The sequence below is a fragment of the Oncorhynchus mykiss genome, chromosome 25 (genome assembly GCF_057628025.1).
Source record: "Oncorhynchus mykiss isolate SJ-2025 chromosome 25, ASM5762802v1, whole genome shotgun sequence".
Classification (NCBI taxonomy): domain Eukaryota; kingdom Metazoa; phylum Chordata; class Actinopteri; order Salmoniformes; family Salmonidae; genus Oncorhynchus; species Oncorhynchus mykiss.
The window spans coordinates 16,875,669-16,895,186 of record NC_143046.1 but is presented as its reverse complement, the minus strand read 5'-3'; the positions used below and the strand labels follow the sequence as shown (position 1 = coordinate 16,895,186).

At 44.0% G+C, this 19,518-nt stretch overlaps 1 protein-coding gene across 3 annotated transcripts; it reads right to left on the bottom strand.

Moving 5' to 3' along the window:
* Positions 1 to 1,140: 1,140 nt before the first annotated feature.
* Positions 1,141 to 19,492, bottom strand: LOC110504657 (neutral alpha-glucosidase AB). 3 transcript variants are annotated; one of them, XM_021583421.3, is made up of 22 exons: positions 19,198 to 19,492; positions 18,055 to 18,165; positions 17,740 to 17,848; positions 17,459 to 17,586; positions 16,941 to 17,120; positions 15,796 to 15,871; positions 11,111 to 11,186; positions 10,800 to 10,896; positions 8,645 to 8,825; positions 8,334 to 8,487; positions 7,155 to 7,390; positions 6,853 to 6,979; positions 6,642 to 6,721; positions 6,424 to 6,564; positions 4,665 to 4,863; positions 4,137 to 4,445; positions 3,941 to 4,017; positions 3,747 to 3,821; positions 3,466 to 3,579; positions 3,255 to 3,367; positions 3,054 to 3,154; positions 1,141 to 2,822 (listed from the first exon to the last, which is right to left on the bottom strand). In XM_021583421.3, the coding sequence occupies exons 1-22, from the start codon at positions 19,215 to 19,217 to the stop codon at positions 2,713 to 2,715; spliced, it is 2,814 nt and encodes a 937-aa protein (XP_021439096.2). In that variant the 5' UTR covers positions 19,218 to 19,492; the 3' UTR covers positions 1,141 to 2,712. The 3 variants fall into 3 exon arrangements, with proteins under 3 accessions (XP_021439096.2, XP_021439097.2, XP_090076368.1); XM_021583422.3 differs by having other exon boundaries at positions 18,918 to 19,199; XM_090220242.1 differs by lacking the exon at positions 19,198 to 19,492 and adding an exon at positions 18,470 to 18,806.
* Between the last annotated feature and the right edge of the window lie 26 nt (positions 19,493 to 19,518).

Sequence of the window (19,518 nt, the reverse complement as noted above, 5' to 3'; positions counted from 1 at the left end):
AAGAGGTAGTCACTAGTTACCACAGCCACAAAGTCATAACCCCACCCATTTCTAACCCAAACCCTATTTATATTCTTTAAAATTTTGATTTTAACCCTAACCTTAACCACTAACCGTAACTTTACATTTAGACTAAAGATATGTTTTTTTCATGAACGTTGACGATATAGCCCATTTAGACTTTGTGGCTGTGGTAACATTGGTCCGTGCTATCCGGGGTCCTTGGGACGGCCATACTCCCCATTACTCCATTGAAGTTGACATTTAAAATGGGTTAAGGTTAGAGTCGGTGTTACATTTGCGGCACAAACCGTGCAGTATGAATATAGGCTAAAACTGCTTATTCAATAGAAATCCCCGATCACACTTGTAGGCGATGTCATTGCGACGTTGGCTAGCAAAGCTCATGACGTCTACCGCAAGGCTGCTGAAGGGAGATCGGCTCTTAATAATGGCTTGGAATGGTATCAAACGAATGGAATCTGTGTTTAATGTGTTCGATTCAATTCCATTTATTCCGCTACAGCCAGTAATATGAGCCCGTCCTCCCTAATGTAGGTGCCACCGGCCACCTGTGGTGAAACAAGTAATCGGGTCTAAAGGTCGTCTCCCGTCGAACTGCACATGTGCAGTCCGTCAAATCAAAACTCCTTCGATATAAAGTTGTTTTTGACGGAAATTAAAACATGTCACTTCACGAGGTTGGAGAAATAACATGTTCAACTACTTAATTGGCTCGAATCTAGGTTGTGCTTTTAGATTGAGAAAATTATCTTAAGGAATAATTTTTCACTTCTCATTGACAACTCAAACCCCAAACCCTGGCGGGGTCTGTTGGGTCTATTTTGCAAGTGTTTTCGGAAGTCTCGTGATGTTGCATATCTGGGTTACGGTTTAGGATAGTAGATATGTTCCTAGGTTCCCGAAAAGCATTGACCGAATAAAATTGGCACCGAGCGTTGTTTTAGGGTCAGTTGACATATTTCACAGAAAATATTCATAGGAATAATATAAACCAGCCTTTCTTAAAAACGTCCGGTATTATTGTAGTCCAAATTCGTATTCGAGGCACAATTGTATTGAAAAGCTTTAAGTTTACAAAATATATTTCTTATGTACAATAAATCAACAGACATTTGATTGGGAATGTAGTTACTTTATTATTACCCCTATCTACGTAAGCTGCATGAATTCATTTGATTAAAAACAACAATGCTCTCTCACATTTGGTCACGTTTATTTTCACTTGGTCTGCCATCTTATCACATACAACTGGCCTCCTTCCTTCCTGGTTCCAACACACTTGCTGAGAATGTTGCAGTAAGATTTTAATTCTCAACCACAAAATAAATCAAGAAAAACTATTCTAAAATGCTTTATCGCCAAGGACAGTAGGGAACGCAAAAACCCCATAAAGAGGTGCTATTATCAACCAGGACCGGTCCCTTGTCTCCAGAGTGAACTGCATCTTTGTAAACTAACTGAATATATCATTATTTATTTCCTTAGTCACATTTAATACATTGACACATTTTATGAAAAATATTAAGAGCAAGAGACACTGAAGACACTGGACCGTGAACCCCAACCCACAAATTAACCCCAATGCCTGACCCTAACTGCTTTGAGTTCAATCTGGGGAAAAAAAAGCTCTCACCTTCCTCTCAAGTGCATTTGATAATCAAGTAAACAAATTGAACAAGTCAGAACAGAAACATGTTATTAGGATGAGTTTCCACAAAGTCAGTGGTCCTAACCCCTGAATAATTCCAATATGAGCAAACTTAAAAAGCCAAATCCTCTTCCATTAAGTTGTTACTGACCATGTGTTTGTCTTTTACCACAAGTACATAAAAACATGGCATAGTAATGACTGATGTAAGTGCACACAATCTTATCAGAAACTAATTTGGGGATAAATTAGGAGGAATGAGTAACCTTAAATTAGGGATATCAGAGGTAAGACTCAATACACCTTATGGCAATAAGAAGAGAAATGCCACAACATTTACAGATCGTCTTGGATCAGTGCTGCATTGTTGCTTGGTGGAGTTTCTAATCAAACTAAATAGAATGTGGCACGAGTTGAAAGTCAAGGGAGAGGTTTGGCTATCCTGTTGATTGCTCTTCAGTAATTACAGGGGGTAATGGAATGAAAACATGAAATAAGAAGAAATAAGAATTTAAAGTCATAAGACACGGCCAGATATGGAATTATTAACACATACTAACTACACTACAGCCTCTGAATGAGTGTCTTCATTTTGTTGTCAGCAAACTTATTCAATGATCGCTTACATCTAAAGCATACTTGACGGAAAACCTAAAATAATCATCCATCAGACTTGAATGTCTTTGAGTACTTCCAAACATTCACTACAACATCATGATTTGAACTGTGAAGAATTTCCCTAAAATGCAACTAACAATAAATCTACCTAGCAACCCTTCAGTAAGTTGACCAACTGTCAGTTTGACTGACCGCAAGATGGACATGGAAGAGACACGGTTTTAGATCTACAGGCAGTGTTTGTATGCAAGCTTGGTATGAAATATTGTGTGTTCGGATAGTCCTTTATCCCTTGTCCAGTCTGTGCACCACATTAAAGCAGTTGGACAAATATCTTGCTTGGTGCGTTACAATTGCAACCCGTGTCCACTAAGTTCCTCCATCTCTCGCTCAGTCATCGTCGTCCTCCCCCTTCTTCATTGTTACTGAAGCACCACAGTCCAGTCCAGCCCTGCGTTGACACCCGGCTTGCGAAGGGTTAACACCGACATGGAGGCATCAAACTCAAACTCCAGCTGACTCTCCTTGCCATCTACAGAGAAAAGACATCAGAATAGATCAATAACAGTCATTTGAGACAGACCTGCCATTATACACACAGTAATCAATAACCACAAAGAAATACAGTTTATTGGCCAACTGTTTCCATCTCATAATTGCCTACTTGGGTGTGAAAACAGGAAACATTCAAACACAATGACTTACTGGCATCTTAACTTGGTACACTAACCCATAATATGAATAAGACACTGGAAAAACTCACCAGGTGTCTTCAGAGTGGCCTTGCTGGGCTTACTGGCCCCCAATATGACAATCTTCTCAACCCAGGAAAAAGTGGTGAACTGAGAGCCAGGGGCCAGGTTCCTGCAGGGAGAGAGAATTCAGTTACATTCAACATAGACAAAAATCAAGGAGAGTAACAACAAAAATAAACAGAATATGTGAGAGAAATGATTTGACAGACCTGGAGGACAGGGCGTTATTGGCAAAGGAAAATCTTCTGTGGATGAACTGCTTCTGTTTGTCAAAGTTGAAGGTGTGGCCATCGTCTATGTAGAGCTCACCCTGGGCAAATCGCTAACACACATAACATTTGAAAATGTTTAAAGGTCAAATCCTGAACCCATCCAAATTTGGGGCAACAGTATAAGTGACAAAGTGTGTGTTTGTGTTACCTTGGGGCTGAGAGCAACGAATAAGGTGTAGGGGTCGTGTTCCATGCATGAAGATGACCTTCGAACCCGGGCCTTCCTGGAAATAATGGAACCACCGCGCTGGAATACCGGAATCTGGTAAGGAGAGAGAGTCAGTCAGGGAGTGTCTTTCCAATCTTACCCAGTTCTCTCAACAGAACTTTCAGGATATGGTCTTAACTGTATGTGACTGTTTAACTAAGCATGTAGCCCCCTGGGCGTGACTGACTGGTTGTTAGTGAGTGTGTTGTAGAGTTTCTTACAGAGCTGATGGTGACAGGGATGTAGAGGTTCTGGGCTCCGTTGTGTTTCTGGAACGTGTGGACGTCAAACCAGACCTGAAGGACACAGAACAGAGCAGCTAGGAGAGGGTTTCAATTAGACGGCTGACATATAACCTACATAAGACTGTTATAATAGTGACATAATGTTATGACAGTTCCTGAGAGAGACTCACCTCTCCTTTTCCAGGCAGGTAGGCAGTAACACCCCTAGCCCCCTCCTCAGTCACAGGGTGCACCAGCAGATCTCTCCCTGAAACAGCAGGATAGAAGGAATGTGACTCAGTCATGGTATCAGTCATAAAGGGTACGTAAAGACAGGAATATCTATTGACACTGAGCTATACTAGGGAATAACAGGATCTCACTCACCAAGCAGGAACTGGTCATCCATGGAGAACGTGGCCGTATCCTGAGGATACTCCACCCACAGAGGTCTCATGACGGGCTGGCCAGAGTGGTGGGCGTGGTAGAACAGCTGGTACCAGTAGGGCAGGAGGGCATAACGCTGGCGGACAGCCTCCCTGATCAGAGCAGTGTTCTCGGGGCCAAACAGCCAGGGCTCCCTGCGGGGGGTGTCCAGATGGGCATGGGCTCGGAAGAAGGGCTGGTACGCCCCCGTCTGGTACCAACGCACCAGGAGCTCAGTACTGGGAGACTTGAAGAAGCCACCCACATCAGCTAGGAGAGGGGGAGAGAGGAGGATGAGGAGTGGTACAGAGATAACAATGTAGTGAGATGTAAACAAACAGGCAACGAACGGTAATAATGTAATGTAAACAAGTCATGTAAAAAAGCAGATAACACCAAAATAAAATGTAGCAAAATATTTCTGATGTATTAATTGCTTAGCTGTGGCTTTTAGTAGAGGGGAAAATAGTGGTATTGAGTCCGACTCACCTCCACAGAAAGAGACACCAACCAGGCCCAGACTGAGACACATGGGGATGGAGATCTTCAGATGTTCCCACTCAGCAGCGTTATCACCTGTCCACACAGCACCGTAGCGCTGGGAGCCAGCAAAGAAGGCTCTGGCCAGGACAAAAGGTCTCTCCACTCCCCCTGAGCGCTCAATCAGTCCCTCTGCTGTGGCCCTTTGCTGAGGGAAGAGGTGGTTACTGCAAGTTCAAGCAGCAAAGCTCGGTAGAAACATAAACAGTAATTTCTTCAAAAAAAAGTAGAGGTAAAATGGAGGTCCTACTACTACAGAGGGAGGCTTACTGGATATCCTGTCTAAAAACATTGACCCCTAGTGGTCTGAATATTGACTTTGATCTCAGGCCCTTCTCATGAACAATTATTCTCTCCTTTATGAACAAGTCTAATAAATTATTATTATAAATGGGGTGGTTTGAACCCTGAATGCGGATTGGCTGACAGCCGTGGTATATCAGACCATATACCACGGTTATGAAAAGTTATTTTTACTGGTCTAATTACATTGGTAACCAGTTTATTATAATAGTAACAAGGCACCTTGGGGTTTGTGATATATGGCCAATATACCACGACTAAGGGCTGTCTCCAGAAACTCTGCGTTGCGTCACGCAAATGAATAGCCCTTAGCCATGGTATATTGGCTATATACTACATCCCCTTGGGCCTTATTGCTTAAAATGTATTCTTTCTACAGCTCAATATGTTCCCCCTGTTGGTGATGCTTATTATGCATTATGGTTGAACCAAATTATTATATGGAACAAAAATGACATTGGAAACAATGACATTTAATTTTTAATTTATCCGTTATTTTACCAGGTAAGTTGACTGAGAATACATTCTCATCTGCAGCAACGACCTGGGGAATAGTTACAGGGGAGCGGAGGGGGATGAATGAGCCAATTGTAAACTGGGGATTATTAGGTGACCGTGATGGTTTGAGGGCCAGATTGGGAATTTAGCCAGGACACCGGGGTTAACACCCCTACTCTTACAATAAGTGCCATGGGATCTATAATGACCTCAGAGAGTCAGGACACCTGTTTAACGTCCCATCCGAAAGACAGCACCCTACACAGGGCAGTGTCCCCAATCATGCTGTGGGGCATTGGGATATTTTGTATTTATTTTTTAGACCAGAGGAAAGGTTGCCTCCTACTGGCCCTCCAACACCACTTCCAGCAGCATCTGGTCTCCCATCCAGGGACTGACCAGGACCAACCCTGCTTAGCTTCAGAAGCAAGCCAGCAGCATCTGGTCTCCCATCCAGGGACTGACCAGGACCAACCCTGCTTAGCTTCAGAAGCAAGCCAGCAGTGGTATGCAGGGTGGTATGTGAAATTCAATTAAACAATGTATGTTGATGCTAATATTATGTAAAATATCTAATTATGTTTCCATATGATAACATATTATATATGCTGTAACCTATTGTCTTTTAACAGTTTCACTCAATTCATTCTAATCAACTTAATAAATATGACACACCCTTCTCTATTGTCAATGGTTGCACTAATTGCATATTTTGTCTACATGTCATGAATGCTTGAATCAGGTTATCACCCTGAAGGCAAAATGATGCAGAGACGGTGTTTCAACCAATACATTACTGGGTTAGATATATAATGTGTGACTCTATTATTCAAGAAAAAGTCTACCATTGCAAGTCCAAGTTCTACTAGAGTGAAGATGTGCCCATACAACACAGGCAAACACTCACCACGTATAATCCGTAGAGGTTGTGGAGGTCACGGTTCTCCCAGTTCCCATGCAGGGCATCTTTATGCATGGTGACCTCTGGTCCATTAAACACTGACGGCTCGTTCATATCGTTCCATGTATACATGTTCTCCATGGAACCCTGAGATCAGAGATGGGGGAAGAGATATTTCATCAATAGAACGACACATAGGTCAAACCCGGGCAGAATGGACTTACCTCATACTGATCGTAGGCAAACATACTGGCCCACCAAGCTCTCATCTCAGGGTTGGTAAAGTCTGGGTAACCAGAATTACCTACAATAGAATGAGGAAAGATTAGAGGGAGATGTTGAGTAATTGCAATGTGTTTTTATGCAATGTGTAGCTGCAATTCATTTGCTTCCCTTTCTTTGATTGTGGGTCAGACCAATTTCGCCATCTCTTACCAGGCCAGCACCAGCCCTCATAGTCTCCGCCATCTTTGCTTTTGACGTAGAAGCCTTTGGAGCGGATCTCATTGTGGATCTTGTAGCTGCTGTCCACCTTGATGTGGGGGTCCACAATGGTCACCATCTAAATCGTACAGGGAGAACATGAGGGAGAAGGAAATTGGCAAAAATGAAACGAGATGACTTGTCAACGTGTCTCAGAACCTTTTACTTTCTCCATTCATCCAGTCGATAGAACCCAGAAACATCTACTACAAGGGAGCCCTGGCCAGACAGCTGTAACACATTAATGTGCTCACCTTGCGTCTCTTGTCTAAAAGACCCTGCAGCATGTCTTTGGGCTGGGGGAACTTGTGAGGGTCCCAGGTGAAGTAGCGCTTGCCGTCCGTGTGCTCTATGTCCAGCCAGATGAAGTCGTAGGGGATGTCGTGGTCGTCAAAGCCCTGGTCCACCGCCGCCACATCCTCTTGGTCGTTGTAGTTCCAGCGGCACTGATGGTAGGCCAGCGCAGACAGGGGAGGGAAGGCCTGGGTACCTGGTGGGGGGAGAGAGCTGGGTGGTCATATGCAGATAGTTGTATTATGACGGATCCTGGTGGCAGGCCAGCGCAGACAGGGGAGGGAAGGGTACCTATATGCAAAGGTTCTATGACATTTGAAATGGGAGAAAAATATTCTGGGGAGTGGCCTCCCAAGACGTTGGTTGACGTTTATTGGGACGAATCTTGTCCTGAAGGCAGAGTTGAGCGGATATAGAGAGAGAGATCTATATATATTAACTATTCCTGAAAACACAAATTAGCTTTTTTGTTCTTAATTTAAGGTTAGGTCTCAGGTTAGCAGTATGGTTAAGGTAAAAATCAGATTTTATGACTGTGGCCATGCCAGCTGACCGTTCCAGCTAGTGACTACCCTGCTCCCGAGTGGCGCAGCGGTCTACCGCATCCCAGTGCTAGAGGCGTCACTACAGACCCTGGTTCGATCCCGGGCTGTATCACAACTGGCCGTGATCGGGAGTCCCATAGGGCAGCGCACAATTGGCCCATCGTCGTCCGGGTTAGGGTAGGGTTTGAAAAGCATTGTAAATACAAATATTGTTTTCTTTATTGACTCGCCTATTTAAATGGTTAACAAATAATAACAATACTTTTTTTTTTTAACTACCCTGCAGAGCTGCCTACAGTACATGAGTCATCTCAATAAATGCCAACCTGCTCTTCAGATAGACAACTCTAAGCGGGCCTTGAAATTCGGGTGGGAATTATGCTAATTTATAGCTAGGGCAACAAGCGGATACGGCAGCGATGTGACTGGTCCTCTCGGTCCCAATTGATGCCAGAACTTTTAGCTGGAGCGATGATACATTGCCGGAAGAAAACCGTCTGCCTAGAGAGACTAGGTGTGTGAGGGTGATGAAGGAAGTGGAAATAGACTGGTGGACTGGGAATATGAACTGGGTTTCTGTAGTGGGAGTCTGACCTGTGAGTGAGGCGTACTGAGAGAAGACATCAGTGGGAGTGGGTCCCAGCATGATGAAGACGTCGATGATGCCGCTCTCTGAGATCCAACGCACGTCTGTCTGTGGCGTCTCACTGGAGCCCTGAACGTAGTCCAGCATCTGGCCAAACACTGTCTGCACCACCAGAGAGAACCAGCATAGGGGTAAGAGGGTGTGTGTTCTCTCTGACTGTACCCTTCAATGTCTATACACAGGGTGGCTCAGATGTGTTTGTCTCACTCAGAACCTGGAGAAAGAGGATTGACTGACTGTGTGTGTGTGTCGGTCTTACCTTGCCGGCAGTGTTGGAGCTGATGTCCACCCAGGTCTCAGCAGCGTTGAGCCAGAAGATGCCCATGGTGCGCTGTGCACTGTGAGACAGCATGACAGGAATGGCACCGTACAGGGCCATAGGGTTGAACACCTCATACTGGAACACGTCTAGGTTAAACAACCGGTATGGATCCCCTCCACTGGAAAACGCATAAGTATATATATATATTATTGTATTGTCATATAGTCGGTCATTGTGTTATTTAAAAATCTTCAACCCACAATGTTGAAAAAGATAAAATCAAATGCATATAAGGATGTCCTGCACCGTTAGAAAATACATACACTAGTTCTTAGTTAACTACTGTCTCAATGTTGTTGTTTTTTCACCTTTATTTAACCAGGTAGGCCAGTTGAGAACAAGTTCTCATTTACAACTGCGACCTAGCTAAGATGAAGCAAAGCAGTGCGACACAACAGTGTTACACATGGAATAAACAAAACGTACATTCAATAACACAATAGGAAAATCTATATACAGTGTGTGCAAATGAGGTAAGATAAGGGAGGTAAGGCAATAAATAGGCCATGGTGGCAAAATAATTACAATTTAGCAATTAAGCACTGGCGTGATAGATGTGCAGAAGATGAATGTGCAAGTAGAGATACTGGGGTGCAAAGGAGGAAAAAAACAATATAACAATATGGGGATGAGGTAGTTGGGTGGGCTATTTACAGATGGGCTATGTACAGGTGCAATGATTGGTAAGCTGCTCTGACAGCTGATGCTTAAAGTTGGTGAGGGAGATATAAGATTCCAGCTTCAGTGATTTTTGCAATTCGTTCCAGTCATTGGCAGCAGAGAACTGGAAGGAAAGGCAGCCAAATGAGATGTTTGCTTTGGGGGTGACCAGTGAGATATACCTGCTGGAGCGCGTGCTACGGGTGGGTGCTGCTATGGTGACCAGTGAGCTGAGATAAGGCGGGGCTTTACCTAGCAAAGACTTATAGATGACCTGGAGAGCCAGTGGGTTTGGCGACGAATATGAAGCGAGGGCCAGCCAACGATAGCATACAGGTAACAGTGGTGGGTAGTATATGGGGCTTTGGTGACAAAACGGACGGCACTGTGATAGACTGCATCCAATTTGCTGAGAAGAGTGTTGGAGGCTATTCTGTAAATTATATTGCCGAAGTCAAGGATCGGTAGGATAGTCAGTTTTACGAGGGTATGTTTGGCAGCATGAGTGAAGGATGCTTTGTTGCAAAATAGGATGCCGATTCTAGATTTTTGGATTGGAGATGCTTAATGTGCGCCTGGAAGGAGAGTTTACAGTCTAACCAGACACCTAGGTATTTGAAGTTGTCCACATATTCTAAGTCAGAACCGTCCAGAGTAGTTATGCTAGACGGGCGGGCAGGTGCGGGCAGCGATCGGTTGAAGAGCATGCATTTAGTTTTACTTGCATTTAAGAGCAGTTGGAAGCCACGGAAGGAGTGTTGTATGGCATTGAAGCTCGTCTGGAGGTTAGTTAACACAGTGTCCAAATGTGTGTGCATCAATGTAACAGTATAACTTTAGACCGTCCCCTCGCCCATACCCAGGCGCGAACCAGGGACCCTCTGCACACATCAACAACAGTCACCCACGAAGCATCGTTACCCATCGCTCCACAAAAGCCGCGGCCCTTGCAGAGCAAGGGGAACCACTACTTCAAGGTCTCAGAGCAAGTGACGTCACCGATTGAAACGCTATTTAGCACGCACCAACGCTAACTAGCTAGCCGTTTCACATCCGTTACACAAAGAAGGGCCAGATGTATACAGAATGGTGTCGTCTGCATAGATGTGGATCAGAGAATCACCAGCAGCAAGAGCGACATCATTGATGTATACAGAGAAAAGAGTTGGCCCGAGAATTGAACCCTGTGGCACCCCCATAGAGACTGCGAGAGGTCCGGACAGCAGGCCCTCCGATTTGACACACTCAACTCTAAGAAGTAGTTGGTGAACCAGGCGAGGCAGTCATTTGAGAAACCAAGGCTGTTGAGTCTGCCGATAAGAATGTGGCTGTTGAGTCGAAAACCTAGGCCAGGCCGATGAATACGGCTGTACAGTACTGTCTTTTATCGATGGCGGATTAACCAATGTCATGGTCAATGTCAGTCACTTACTCAGTGGCTTTGAGTTTGAGGCTGTCTGCGTGTTCTGGGATGCCATAGACGTTCTCCACCCCTGGCAGAGAGAAGTCTAGACTGATGGAGGAAGGGCCTAAGAGAGATAACAGCCAATCAAGATACACTCAGAAAAACAACACTGACTAGTCACTGTGCCTAACGCAAGTCATAAAACTCATCCAATCATAAAATAATATCTCCAGGAGATGAGCGGTGAGTACTCAGGATCAGAATACCAAGTACTCAACTGCAAGCCGCCTCTTTCACCTGTCAATTGAAATTACGGGTCCACAGAAAAGTATACGTACCATTGGGTTTGCTGTCTGTGTGCGATTTGAATGTCTCCTCCCACATTCCATCTTCCACTTTCTCATCCTCCTTCGCCTTCAAGGAAGGAAGGAACAAAAGAGGAGACAGATGGAAATAATTGCAGAGGAGCCTTGTGGTGCGAGAGAGAATGGGAAAAGCAACAAGGGGTTTGATTTCAGCCCAGTGACAGTAATGGTACAACTAAGGATGAAATGGTTACCGGCTTCACGATAAACCATGGCAAAATTCCCGAAGGTTAGTATTACCGTTTCAAATTTTAAATAAATCATTAAAACCGTGTTTGATTACCACGGTTTGAAAAACTCACGGTAAACACTGTCCAACATCAACCAAAGTTAGCAACAGTCTGGCGCAGCATGCAACGTGGGTTTTGTTTTGTGTGAAAACATGGCGGAAGGCAGTGACAGCGCTCGGGAGATTTTTCTGCCGTCTAAGAGGACCAAATCTGAAGTGTGGTCGTATTTTGGGTTTTACAAGAGTGCCGAGGGAAACTTAATCGAAGATGGTCACCCTGTCTGCAGAATACGCAACAACAAAAAATGCATATAAGGGGGCAACAACTCAAATCTATTGAGTCATCTTCGTAACCACCACCCACTACTTTATAGCGAATGCAGAGTAAGTTAAGTTTTAGCTCAATGCATGATGTAGGGACTTTGAACGGGGGAAAATGTCATGGTGTCTGTCTAACTTGCTAATAGCTTGTCAATAATGTAAACGGAAAATGTCAGTGTTTCCTACTCTTGTAAAAACACTACGTTGTTCTTCTGCTGTATGCGCCGTGTGTCTGCAGACTGTTCGCCCATTGCACACGATAACACGTTATGCAGTTTAATCACCCAACCAACATTTTGTTCAATTAAAATCCGTCAGTCATCGACTTGGTTATAAAAGTGTTCCAAAAGGAGAAACACTATATACTCCTGTACAAGACTCCTGTATTTATGTCAATTGTTGGGCTCATTGCAATAACTACCACTGTCTTCTTAAGACTCATTTGTATTTATGTAAATTGTGGATGAGGCCATTACATATACTCAAATGCAACACAGAAGATAGACTGTGTGTGAATAATTATAATGTAACACCAATAATAATACATGTGCTATTCCCTTGTTTACAGAGCGGGAGTGCAGCAGGCAAACCCAGTGATGCTACCGGTCCCTCATCGACAGCTGTGACGCTTATGCACCCACATCAAAACATGCTCAAGACCTCACTGCAGCCCTTTTATATTACATTGCAAAGGACATGATGCAATTTCAAATTGTTGAGAGGCCTGGCTTTCTGAGGCTGATGAAGGTGGCCGTGTCTCACTACAACGTGCCATCACAAACATTATTTTCCAAGACTGAAATCCCAAACCTGTATAACCGGGTTAAAGCTGATGTTGGAAAAGGTTTGGCTCAAGGCACATGGTTTGCTGCAACTACTGACCTCTGGACCAGTGAAATCCGGGGTGGTCAACCATACATCAGCTTCACTATCTATTACCTCACCCCAGACTGGCAACTGGAATCAAAACTGCCTGGAGACACAGTTCTTCCCAGAAGATCACTCGGCTCACAGTTTGAGAATATGCTGGAAGAGTGGGGGATCAGCAACAAAGACCTGGTCTGCATAACCACAGACAACACAACAAACATGACCAGGGCTTTTGAAGAGTTCCCAGATCTGTGGCTTGGGTGCTTTGGCCATCATTTGAACCTGGCCATCTCAAAGGCTCTGAAAATTCAGAGAGTTGACACAACAGTCAAGGCCTGCTGTCATCTGGTCCAAGGCTTCTCACTTAGCTGGAAGGAGAGAACGGAGAGAAAAGCAAGCTGCCCTTAACATGCCACAGAAGGCTCTGATCCATGATGTGGTGACCGGATGGGGATCTACATACAAGATGCTGGAGCGTTTCCTCAGCCAACAGCAGCCAGCCTGTGTGACACTGGCTGGAGAAAGAGGAACATGGCACCTGATGGCCATGGATGCCGACATAAGTGTCATGGAAGCAACTGTGCCAGCTCCTTGAACCTCTGAGCAAGTTTACAGATGCACTTGCCTCAGACATGAGTGACACTGTCAACCATCAAGCCTGTCCTGAACCACATCACCCGTGATGTTCTGGTGGAAAAGGATATGGATCCATCCCTGACCAAGGAGATGAAAAGGGTAATGAGAGAAGAGCTTAACAACAGATACACATTAGGCAAAGAGTCAGGCACATGGCTTGTTTCAATGACCCCTGCTTCAAAGGGAGCTTTTTAGGTGAGCCTGAGGCTGCAAAAGTTGACACTGACAGCTGTGTTCAGGAGGCCTTGAAGCTGGCAGCTGCACAAGTCAGGGAAGAACCACAAAGCACCAGCAGCACCTCCACCACCCCTACAGCGGCATCAGAGGGGAAAGGCCTGGCTGAGTTGCTGAGAAAGATTACCTCAACAAGTCAGCAGAGAGGTGAAGAGGGTCAGATTCCAACCTCCCCAGAAGACAGAGTGAAAGAAGAGATCAAGGTCTACCTGTCTCTGCCACCCATTCCAGCAGAAGAGGATCCACTGGTGTGGAACCACCATGTATCAGAGCTGCCTCACCTTGCCACGGTTGCCAGGAAGCTTTTGTACATCCCAGCAACCAGCGTGCCATCAGTGTTCAGTGCCAGTGGGCACATAGTCTCCCCTCGCAGATCACTACTTAAACCAGACAAAGTAAATATGCTGACATTTTTACATTTCAATCTCAAGTGAACGACGCATACATACAGGATGTTAGGCCAGCAGCACCTTGTTTCTTTATGGAGAGAACGGACATAAAATCAGTGCTGTTCATTTGATTTGTTTACATTTTGTGTTTAATGTCAACACCTGCATATTGGATGTGTTTACATATGGTTGTGTTGTTCTTACATTCACATTGGATGTGTTTACATATGGTTGTATTGGATGTGTTTACATATGGTTGTATTGTTCTTACATTCACATTGGATGTGTTTACATATGGTTGTATTGGATGTGTTTACATATGGTTGTATTGGATGTGTTTACATATGGTTGTATTGTTCTTACATTCACATTGGATGTGTTTACATATGGTTGTGTTGTTCTTACATCCACATTGGATGTGTTTACATATGGTTGTATTGTTCTTACATTCACATTGGATGTGTTTACATATGGTTGTGTTGTTCTTACATCCACATTGGATGTGTTTACATATGGTTGTGTTGTTCTTACATCCACATTGGATGTGTTTACATATGGTTGTATTGTTCTTACATTCACATTGGATGTGTTTACATATGGTTGTGTTGTTCTTACATCCACATTGGATGTGTTTACATATGGTTGTATTGTTCTTACATCCACATTGGATGTGTTTACATATGGTTGTGTTGTTCTTACATCCACATTAGATGTGTTTACATATGGTTGTGTTGTTCTTACATCCACATTGGATGTGTTTACATATGGTTGTATTGTTCTTACATCCACATTGGATGTGTTTACATATGGTTGTATTGTTCTTACATTCACAATGCTTTACTTGTGTTGCTTTTATATGCACATTTGATTTGCTTACTTAAGGTTGTGTTCATTAAAACCTACACAAGGGAAACTTTTACCTCATGGCCACATAGTGCCATCTTTAATGATATTATTTAATGTTTATGCACAAAAAGTGCATAGTGCTGCTAATTCATTGTTTGTTGGTTTTCAATATAAAACTTGGTGAAATGATTTCAGTGTGTGTGAGTATCAGTACTTTCTGCACGTTTTAACAATACCGCAATAATACTGCTAACCGTGATAATTTTGGTCACTATAATCGTGATATGAAATTCTCATACCATTTAATCTCTAGTTACAACAGAAAGGGTTCGATTTCAGCCCAGGGGCAGTAAGGTTACAACAGAAAGGGGTTGATTTCAGCCCAAGGGCAGTAAGGTTACAACAGAAAGGGGTTGATTTCAGCCCAAGGGCAGTAAGGTTACAACAGAAAGGGGTTGATTTCAGCCCAAGGGCAGTAAGGTTACAACAGAAAGGGGTTGATTTCAGCCCAGGGGCAGTAAGGTTACAACAGAAAGGGGTTGATTTCAGCCCAAGGGCAGTAAGGTTACAACAGAAAGGGGTTGATTTCAGCCCAAGGGCAGTAAGGTTACAACAGAAAGGGGTTGATTTCAGCCCAAGGGCAGTAAGGTTACAACAGAAAGGGGTTGATTTCAGCCCAAGGGCAGTAAGGTTACAACAGAAAGGGGTTGATTTCAGCCCAGGGGCAGTAAGGTTACAACAGAAAGGGGTTGATTTCAGCCCAAGGGCAGTAAGGTTACAACAGAAAGGGGTTGATTTCAGCCCAAGGGCAGTAAGGTTACAACAGAAAGGGGTTGATTTCAGCCCAAGGGCAGTAAGGTTACAACAGAAAGGGGTTGATTTCAGCCCAAGGGCAGTAAGGTTACAACAGAAATGGGTTGATTTCAGCCCAAGGGCAGTAAGGTTACAACAGAAAGGGGTTGATTTCAGCCCAAGGGCAGTAAGGTTACAACAGAAAGGGGTTGATTTCAGCCCAAGGGCAGTAAGGTTACAACAGAAAGCAATATTTAAAAAAAACCTTTAACTGCATCTTTTGTTCAGTTTACTGATCCTGATCAAAAGCCTGGGGGAATCCTTCGTTACCCCTCCCATACCTCTTCCTCTCCTTCTGCCGGTTCGTTGGCAGCCTCAGTTTCTTCTTTATTCTCCGTTCCTTCTGGGTCTACCTTGCTGTGGGAGAGAGAGAGAGACATAACCTCCTGACAACTGAGTAAATAAAAATTCCAAATGGAACAAGAGGCACATATGGAAAAGAGAACAGGAAAATCATGACCCCACACAGCCTTCGCACTAGAATCAAAAGTGTTAGTGTCAACCTACTTAACCTTTTAAAATTTCACTCTAATAACTTGTGGTTATTTTGATGTAAACACCAAATGACTAACCCGCAAGTGACTACCGGTACCCTGCCTTACACAGACTTCCTCAGCGAACACATGCATACTACCCCTGTGAAAGCACACACTGACCAGAACAAACAAGCCTTGAGGGGAGAGACATCGTGGTCTACTCAGTGCTATGGGATTAGACTAAGCCGCCTCTACATATGACATGACTGTTGGGTCAACAGTGTGGTGAAATGGCTGTATCATGACGACATTTGAAGTCAAGAGAAATGTGGAAATGTGGGAGGAAAAAGGCATGTGAGCATCTCCTCTGATGACCGGTAAAGAGCAGACCAAATGGTAGTGAGCCTAGAACTGGCCTTCATGCCTAGACAGGAAAATATTTCAGAAAATGCTACCAGCCCAAGTCACCACATCCTTGAGCCATTTGGTCATGTCATTTTTGGATGTCTAAACTTATTGGATGTCTAAACTACAACTCAATTCCATACTCCTACATTGCCAGCACAGACAAATACAAACCTACAAAGGTGAAGGAATTTACCTAGAGAATACCCACTTGATGTTTTCCCACATGCTACTAACTTTGGTTTTTATCTTATAGGAGATGCTGAGAGGTAGAAGAGAAGAACAGGACAGAATGGAGGAAAATAATAATGAAATGGAGAACACAATAGCAAGCAGTGAAAAAGCTAGAAAACAAAGAAACATGAGGGGTGTGTGGGATGTGAGTTGGTGCGTGGGATGTGAGTTGGTGCGTGGGATGTGAGTTGGTGCGTGGGATGTGAGTTGGTGCGTGGGATGTGAGTTGGTGCGTGGGATGTGAGTTGGTGCGTGGGATGTGAGTTGGTGCGTGGGATGTGAGGGGTGCGTGGGATGTGGGTGTGACTCACGTATCCTTGCGGATCCGGAGGTGCTCGAAGGCCAGCAGGCCACGGGAGTTAAGTGACAGAAGAACCTCCCGCCCTTCCATGATGTCCAATCGGAACGGCTTAGCGCTGACGATCAGCCGCTGAGAGTCTGCCCCCAAAGACAGAACCACCCCGTTCTCATCCCGAGACAGGAGAGACAAACTGAAGGAGAAGGAGAACGAGATGTGTGAAATAGGTAAATTGATGGGTGGAAGAAACAGAAAACACCCAACAAATAAATTATTCTGTGCCATCTTGTCTCCACTGTCTATTCACAGATGTATTCTCTCTTGGTGCTGGAGGTTATGATATTATCAACTGAGAGCCAGGCAATTGATCTACTGCATGCCCTCAGGTAGTGTTTGCCTGCTTCCTCCACTAACTACATTTCCTTTTAACTCCATTTCTGGTCTCTGTCCTAACCAATTCTTTAATTCTCCCCATCCACATGGCTCAATGTCACCCATTCACGACTCCAGATGGCTCCCTATGAGACTTACGGCTCTGTGGGTGGGTCATTGATGAGCACATCGGGGACCTCAAAACGAGGCTTCAGTGGCTTCAATTCATTTATCTTCACCCTGGTCATGTTGCCCTGGAGACGATAGAGCTCAAGCAGCAGACGCACCTGAGGGAGCGGGGGAGAGGTGGGGGGGGGTTAAAAAAGACGAGACCAGGACCCAAAGGGGTTTCAGCACACCTGTTAATACATGTATGGATGGATGTACAATAACATATTACATCATCTGTGAATTAAAGTCTGTGTGTGTGTCTAACAAACCTTGTTGTTGTCATTGATGAGCTGCAGTGTGAGTTTGGTGTTGGTGAGCTCCAGGGTCTCCAGCAGGGCTCTGTATGGGGACTGGCCAGGCTTTAACGCTCGCTGACGCCTGAGTGCACAAACACACAGAGTTAAAACATGTTTATTAAGGTACATATTGTGAACACTGGACCATAAGTGTGGAAGAGAATGGAGGTAGACTTGTTGACTTACACGTTACCATCAGTTACTTAGACTGACAGTCTACTCTCATTGACTGTGTACAATCTCTATGAAGGTGCTAAGTGGTGTAGCTGCGTATCATCTAGAACTCACTTGCAGAATGCACTCTGGTCACAGGTTTTGAAGTTCCCCCGGTCCACTGCCCAGGTCCCACTGAGGCAGCCAGCCAGCCACAACACTAACAGAGGCCCCATCTTGAGAGGGCTGATGAGAGAAACAGAAAATTGGAAGTAAATGTTAAGTGGAAAAATACTACATACATTCAGCTCTGGAAACGTTACAGTGATAGATAACGCTGACAACAAGTCATAAACATATTCCAACTGAGATCCTCGAGTACTCCCAACAGCACATGTCTGTTGTGCCCCAAGACAAGCAGACCTGATTCTACTGGTCAACTGGTGCACCCGATTAGACTACAATCACCACATTAAAAGGAGGAAATCATCATAGCAATCACACCCGTCACAACATGAATGTTGTACCCCACATGTGAGATACGCGTTACCTTTGAAGTGATTCAGACAAGTTGAATCAAGTATTTTTGTCTGGGGTTACAACAAAAATATATGTTGTACTCAAGGACCCGAAGTTGCTGCTTCCGGGTACCATATCCTGTTGTTGATTAACCTCGTCTAACTGTTTTATGAATCACTAACGTTATAGCTAGTTAACTTAGCTATATATGTTAATTACCTAGTATGCATGGTTAATAGAAAGGCCATCTTTGGCAAACTATTATCTGGCTAACATGGCTTCTTGTCATTTGCGCTCGCTGCGTCCTTAAAATGCTGTTAGAGCTATTCATCTGGCAAGCTAACTGCTAACGTCGATTTGGTCCTGTCAAATCTGGCTAGTTAGCCAACACCGGCTGCTAGTTACCTAAATCCCCGTCGTAATACAAGATGTAGGACAGAGATACGCACATATGATATTTCACCGATCGAAATAGTTACCAATGTATGTCCATTATCTAGCTAGATAGATCATTATCTAGCTAGATAGATCATCATCCAGCTAGATAGATCATCATCCCAAAAGGTTAACGTTAGCTGCTTAGAGAGCGCTGTCAGGCCGCTATTTCAATTAAAGGCTCGAGCTGCTAGCTAGAGACAGTAAAAAGATAACTCAACCTGTCTACTCCTGGATATTGCAAGCGAATTACTGTGCATGCGGAATATTTTTCGAAACCACTAGTTAAATGTGTAATTTAACCGCAGAAATGCTTTGTCTTACCTTACTACGAAGGCGGCCATCTTGGTTTAGTTTCAACCTTGGCCCACCCCGGTTTCACTCAAACTAACAAATATCGTGGAGTAACAATATTTTTTTGTAGTCTTTAAATATATAGGACGAAATTCGATATTGGTGGATTATTTTCAGTATTTATATATATTCAATTTTTATCGGCATTTAGATTTGAAACTGATATTGTATTTATGAGTCTTCTGGAATTATTCACCGTTTATCCCCTCCTTGTATTTCTTTATCCTCTCAGACAAGGACACGTCAGCTTGAGGTGGTCAGTTCTGGAGCAATTCTCTATGGTTGCACTGC